The 7,171-nt window shown below is 48.2% G+C and overlaps 1 protein-coding gene across 1 annotated transcript; it reads left to right on the top strand.

Moving 5' to 3' along the window:
• Positions 1–5,107: 5,107 nt before the first annotated feature.
• LOC105485701 (C-C motif chemokine ligand 19) lies at positions 5,108–6,858 on the top strand. The gene is made up of 4 exons (XM_011748078.3): positions 5,108–5,343; positions 6,082–6,214; positions 6,401–6,494; positions 6,584–6,858. Exons 1-4 carry the CDS (start codon positions 5,295–5,297, stop codon positions 6,602–6,604), a joined length of 297 nt encoding a protein of 98 aa, XP_011746380.1. The 5' UTR covers positions 5,108–5,294; the 3' UTR covers positions 6,605–6,858.
• Positions 6,859–7,171: the final 313 nt, after the last annotated feature.

Here is a 7,171-nt window from a genome sequence, read left to right as displayed (position 1 = left end):
CCTATGCCTTCCCAACAGTGCCCTTATTCTAGCATAAGGGCATCATCACTCAGACATCAATCCAAGACACTTGGGTCTTGGATCTGATCCTCAGCCATATCTGTCATGTGGCCACATATAATAAACATTCCTTAAGACTTCCATTTGAGTTAGAAGTTCATGGTCTAACCTTTTTTTTTTATATAGAGTCTCGCTCTGTTGCCAGGTTGGAGTGCAATGGCATGATCTCTGCACGCCGCAACTTCTGTCTCCCAGGTTAAAGCAATTCTCCTGCCTCAGCCTCCCGAGTAGCTGGGATTACAGGCGCCCACCAGCATGCCTGGCTAATTTTTCTATTTTTAGTAGAGACAGGGTTTCGCCATGTTGGTCAAGCTGGTCTCAAACTCCTGACCTCAAGTGATCTGCCCCCCTCAGCCTCCCAGAATGTTGGGATTACAGGCGTGAGCCACTGTGCCTGGCCTAACCTTATCTTTTGTATTGGAATTTTACTAGCACAATCAGAAATGGCCAGTGAGGTTCTGGCCTCAATATAGTACTATAGTAACAATATAGTAATCACCATTTACAATCATCATTTGTGGCCATAGTAAGTAAGTGCCTCAGGTACTTTATCTCCTAATGTCTTAACTTCCAACGTTTCATCCATGCCTCACGAGTGATAGTCTAAGTGACTGTGATGCTTCTACATGCTCCAGATTACTTGTGTCCTCTTTTCCCAAGCACAGAGACCATCCATGCCCTCATCAAGGGCAAGCCAATCCTAGAATTGCATTTTGGGAATCTATGTCCTGGTACTACCAATTATATCAGTGAGAACCCTGGCAGGAAACATAGCACACTCCAAGGATACAGGGAAAACCATGTTTCCCTACTCTCTACTCCCTCTCACCACTCAATACTTCTGTGACCTCTGGTTATTCATAAGTGTGTGGGATTTTTCTCCCCGCCGAGAAATTCTCTGGCAGACAGTTCCTCAGTGGACACCAGATGGGTGTCCTCTAATTCAATTCAATTCTGACATCATTTACCTGGAGGTAGCATCAGATCCCACAAGTTGAGGGTTCAGTTCCACAAGACTGCCCCCCTACTTCAGATACCAATTGCAAGCACAGATTTTGGCCTATGCTTCTGAGTGACCCGCTATAAATAGGGGTTTCCACAACCCACCTGGGGTTCAATTAATTTGCTAGAGCGGCTTACAGAAGTCAGGGAAACATTTACTTATGCTTACCCATTTATTATAAAGGATATTAGAAAGGACAGATAAACAGCCAGATGAAAGGGATGCATAGAGTGAGGTATGGGAAAAAAAAAAAAGGTGTGGACCTTCCATGCCCTCTCTGGGCACCCTCCTCCAGAACCTCCATGTTTTCAGCTATCCAGAAGCCCCTACGCCAACTTAATCCTTTCGGGTTTTTAATGGAAGTATCAGTACATAGGTATGATTGATTACATCATCAGCCATTGGTTTATCAACTCAAGCTTCAACCCCTCTTCCCCTACCCAGAAGTGGGGAGTGGGTGGGACTCCCCACCACTAGAGAATGTTAGAGAATGTTCCAACTCTCTAACCATGTGGCTGGTTCTTCTGCTGACCAGCTCCTATCCAGAGGCTGTCTAGAGGCCTCCAGCCACCAGTTATCTCATTAGCATACAAAAGACACAATCTATCCCAAGATTCCAAGGATTTCAGGAGCTATATGTCAGAAAAGGAAGATGAAGACCAGATATATATTTCACAATATCACATACACTCAAAAAAATTTAATTGGAAAGATTTTAATAAAAGGACAATTTAAGAGATTGGGTCAATATTAAGGAACCAACATGGGATGATAAGCTGTTGGGGTCTAGCAATGGGGAGAAGCCATTACCATACAAAGGCTTGAAGGGGCAAGAGGAGGGAACAGTGTTTCCAAAGCCTGTCATCCCAGCACTTTGGGAGGCTAAGGTGAGTGGATCACCTGAGGTCAGAAATTTGAGACGAGACCAGCCAACATGGTGAAACCTCATCTTTATTAAAAATACAAAAATTAGGCCAGGCACGGTGGCTCACGCCTGTAATCCCTGCACTTTGGGAGGCCAAGGCGGGTGGATCACCTGAGGTCAGGAGTTCAAGACCAGCCTGCCCAACATGATGAAACCCCGTCTCCACTAAAAATACAAAAAAAATTAGCCAGGCGTGGTGGCAGGTCCCTGTAATCCCAGCTACTCAGGTGGCTGAGGCAGGAGAATTGCTTGAACGTGGGAGGCAGAGGCTGCAGTGAGCTGAGATTGTGCCACTGCACTCCAGCCTGGGTGACATATTGAGACTCTGTGTCAAAAAAAAAAAGAATAGAGATAGACCCGTGGAAGGGAGGCAACCCAAAAGGATCACTCTAGACCAGTGGGCCTCAATCTGTAGACCACTTTGGGAGGTCAATGTGAGCCTTGGGATTCTCCTGCGTCAGCCTCCTGAGTAGCTGAGGAGTCAGGAGTTGAAATGGAGTTTCACCATGTTGGCCAGGTTGGTCTCAAACTCCTGTTCCAGATAAACAAAACTTATGAAGTTCATTAATAGTAGACCTGCCCATAAGAAAAGCTAAAGGGAGAAATAAAAAACAAAAAACAAACAAACAAAGAAATGCTAAAGGGAGACCTTCAGAATGAAACAAAAGAACAAAAAATAATAACTTACAGCCACACAAAGAAACAAAGATCTCTGATAAACATAATAACATAGCAGGCTGGGCACAGTGAACTTCTTGGATATGTATATTCATACTTTTCATCAGATTTCAGATGTTTTGTCATTATTTCTTCAATTTTTTTAATGCCCTATTCTCTCTATTCTCCTCCTAAGACTCCTGGGATGAGGTATACATTTGATGGTATCTCTGAGGCTTGTTTGGATCTCAAACTTTAGCATGTATCAGAGTCACCTGGAGGGTGTGTGAAAATGCAGTTTGCTGGACCCCATCCTCAGTCTCAGATGTGGTAAGTGGGAAGTCAAATCTAAGAATTCATGTTTCTAACAAGCTCCCAAGTGATGCTGCTGCTGCTGCCCAAAGGCTACTCTTTGAGAACAACTGCCACAAGGGAAATTATTCACTGCCAGAACTGCAACAAGATGAAAGATTTGGGGAATTAATACCCCAGCCTCTCTCCTTCCACCACTGATCTCCTGTTGCTGCTTCCCATGGGCCAGCCCCAAACAGAAGCCAGAGAGCAGGAGACCCTGAGTAACGCTATCTGCAGAGGTCAGCCTTCCAGGGAGCAGAGCAGGGCCGTGAAGAGTGGAAAATGGATAGATTGGGTCAAACAGAATAACCAGAACCACCATGGACAGAGGAATGGATAGATCAATGGAAAGAGGGATGGATGGATGAATTAATGAAAGCCATGGTGGCTCACGCCTGTAATCCCAACAGTTTGGGAAGCAGAGGCGAGCAGATCATTTGAGGTCAGGAGTTCGAAACCAGCCTAGCCAATATGGTGAAACCTCACCTCTACTAAAAATACAAAAATTAGCTGGGCGTGGTGGTAGGTGCCTATAATCCCAGCTACTCAGGAGGCTGAGGCAGGAGAATGGCGTGAACCCGGGAGGCAGAGCTTGCAGTGAGCCAAGATCACGCCACTGCACTCCAGCCTGGGTGACAGAGGGAGACTCTGTCCCAAAAAAAAAAAGAAAGGACAAAAGAAGAACAATGGCTAACAGAACTTATTGTGCATCAGCCTCTAAGCTAAGGGCTTTTAAGGGCTTTACTCAGGGTACCTCATTTAATCCTGAGATGTAGATCTACCATTCCCATTTTACAAATAAGGACACTAAGACACAGAAACTGGAGAATTTTCATCTTGTCGCAGTTAGTAAGTGGTGGAATCTGAATCCCAAGCTAGGCACTCTGTCTGCAGAGTCTCCCTCCTCTGCACCGTGTACTACCCGTGCTGTGCCATGACCAAGTGGCAGACAGGTGGTGTGGGGTGAAGGTAAAGAGTGTAAACCCTAGAGCACACCTGGGTCCAAATCATGCTCCAGTACTTACTAGCTGTGTGGCTTTGTGCTCTGAGCCTCATGTTCCTTATGGGTAAAATAAGAATAATAACGCGAAAATAAGAAAAACTACATCAATTATATTGTTTTGGGAAAGTTAAGCAAGGTAATAGTGGTAAAGTCCTTGACATAGAGCCTAGCACATAGCAAACAATCAAAAAATACCATTACTATTATTATGATTAATGAATGGAAAGAAGCTAAGTCAGAAATTTAAGAGGGAAATGTTCCCCCTCCCTCTCTGCATCCAAGAGAGGGTCTAGGACTTGGGTGATGAAGGGTGAATGGGCGTTTCATATTTAGTTTCTCTTTCGAGGCCTTCTCTTCTGACCTTTCTCATAAGGGGGAAGTCACTTGTCCCCTCCTCCATCAGCCGATTCCTTGAAATTTTAAGATTTGTCTGAATATGAGCTGGCCAGCCCCTCTCCTTAGAAATCCCCTCTTGGTTCCCAGGACTGAGAAAAGGGGGAAAATGAAGGGGCCTATTCCAAGCCAGTCTCCCTCCAGCTGTTCCTTTGACCCAGGTGTTGGACATAGGAAAATGGTAAACGGAGGAAACGGAGGGCTTGCTGAGCCCCAGAGGCCAGAGATGTGGGATGGGGGTCCTGGGTCTCTTCCCAAGGTACCTGGCCTTTCAGCTCTGCTTGCCCCAAGGGAAGGACTGGTTCCCATATGGTGGGACCTTGGAGGCCACCCCAGGCTCTCATGGTTGTCCTGAGGTTGCCAGGGAGCCTTCTTCACCATCAGCCTCCCAAGAAAGAAGCACCAGTGAGGACAAGGGATAAACCTAAGGAAGGGAGCCCCACCTTTGACCATCACTTCTGAACCCCAGCGCCATGATTGATGATGCAAATGCCACCGATGGGATGACAGAGCAATCCCTTTCTCTGGAGAAACAGTGCACAACCCCCTTTACTGGGCCAGACTGCAGACTTAAGTTCTCAGAGCAGGAGCCAAGGAAAGCAGAAGGAAAGGGCAACCGCAGTGGGGAAGAAGGAGGGGCAGAGTGAGATTCTGCCAGAAAGAGGGAGGTAACAGGGGAATCACAGAATGGGACATGAAGGGGAATTTCAGGCAGAGAAAGTGAAGCTCTGGCCATAAATAGGAGTCAGCTGCAGGACTCACATTCCCAGCCTCACATCATTCATACCTTGCATTTCACCCCTGCATCCCAGTCGCCCTGCAGCCTCGCACAGATCCTGCACACACCAAGACAGCTGGCACTTACATATTCACCATTGGCCTGCCTCTGTTCACCCTCCATGGCCCTGCTACTGGCCCTCAGCCTGCTGGTTCTCTGGACCTCCCCAGGTAAGGCTGAAGGAAGAGTCAGGGTCAGGGGCAGTGAGGGGCTGGCAGTGGGTAATGTCTAGATCTCAGATTGCTTGGCACTGGACGTAAGGGACATGGTGAGTTCAGGCGAATGCTTAGGTCTGCATGTTTCGGTGAGCCTGGTGGGTCCCTGCATGTGTGCCTGTTAGTGTGGGTATCCCTGTGCCCCTGAATTCCAATGCGGGTGTGTCTCTTAGTACATCCTGGGGCCTATGGCTGTGGCTGTCTCTGCAAGCTCTATTTCCTGCTGCCTCCGTTTCCCAGGCAGAAGGAGATTTGCTTAAGGTAGGGAGAATGGCAGACACCAAGCCAAGGCTGATATTCAAAAATTTAGCAATTAATAAGGCTCCTAACACCAGCCTACCCCACCCCACACCCCTCCCACACTGTGACTTGCATTAACTCTTTACTTGCTGGATTGTCTTGGGAGAGAGGTTGGGGTGATCAGGGCAGCAGGAAGTCATTTGTGGGGCTCAGGGCAGTGGTTATTTGCAAAACAGTTTAGAAGTATGACAATATGTTTAGCAACCAGCAGAGCCAGAGTCATATTGGTGCATGCTGGTTAAATACCAGGTCTAACTCCTCCCCTACCCCATCACACACACACAAACATACACACACACATACACACACAGAGGTGTCCTTAATCCGAGCTAGGGCCATGGCCACGCCACCCTCAAGGGCCCTGTGTCCTGTCACCTTCTTTCCCCATCCCAGCCCCAACTCTGAGTGGCACCAATGATGCTGAAGACTGCTGCCTGTCTGTGACCCAGAAACCCATCCCGGGGTACATCGTGAGGAATTTCCGCTACCTTCTCATCAAGGATGGCTGCAGGGTGCCTGCTGTGGTGTGAGTGGTGGGGAGGGTGTCTAGCCTCATCTCCCTTTTTAGCCCCTGCTGAGACTCCCACCTTCTTATTCCCCTTCTCCATGCCAAGCCCAACCCCTTCAAGGAAATCCCTGAAACAGGTTCCCAGACATGGTCCCCAGATACGCTGGATTCTGGGGCTCCATTCTCTCTGACCTCTCACCCCAGGTTCACCACACTGAGGGGCCGCCAGCTCTGTGCACCCCCAGACCAGTCCTGGGTAGAACGCATCATCCAGAGACTGCAGAGGACCTCAACCAAGGCAAGCCTGGCCTCCCTGGCCCTGTATCCTCTCTCTGAGCTCCTGTCTAAGATTCCAGCCTGTGACCCTTCCTTTCCTGCCTCCTCTAGATGAAGCGCCGCAGCAGTTAACCCATGACAGCACCAGAGGGAGCCTGGAGTCCAAGTGAAGCGTTGTGAATTATTACCTAATCTGGGGAACCGAGGACCAGAAGGAAGCACCAGGCCTCCAGCTCCTCTGCACCAGACCTGACCAGCCAGGACAGGGCCTGGGGTGTGTGTGCGTGTGAGTGTGAGCAAGAGGGTGAGCGTGGTCAGAGTAAAGCTGCTCCACCCCCAGACTGCAATGCTACCAATAAAACCACCTGGTGTTTACAACTAATTGATCACAACCAGTTACAGATTTCTTTCTTCCTTCTCCACTCCCACTGCTTGACTAGCCTTAAAGAAAAAAAAAAAAAAAAAGCCACCTGGCACCCATAGATCTGTCTGCTGTCTGTTTGCTGTCTAGCCAGGAGGACAGGAATAGGAAGGGGGAGGTAGAATGGCAGTATCTATTTTCTCTTCTGTGGCCTAAGGGATCTCCTCGCTCACCTTCACTTAACAACCTGCTGCTCTCAGGATCAGCCTCATTGCTTTCCATAGTTCAGCAACACTAAGCTTGGATCAGTTCCCTGAGTGAGCCAGTGTCTCATGCCT

This window comes from Macaca nemestrina, chromosome 14 (assembly GCF_043159975.1).
Source record: "Macaca nemestrina isolate mMacNem1 chromosome 14, mMacNem.hap1, whole genome shotgun sequence".
Taxonomy (NCBI): domain Eukaryota; kingdom Metazoa; phylum Chordata; class Mammalia; order Primates; family Cercopithecidae; genus Macaca; species Macaca nemestrina.
Note: the sequence above shows the minus strand (reverse complement) of the source record. Positions and strands in the feature narration are given on the sequence as shown.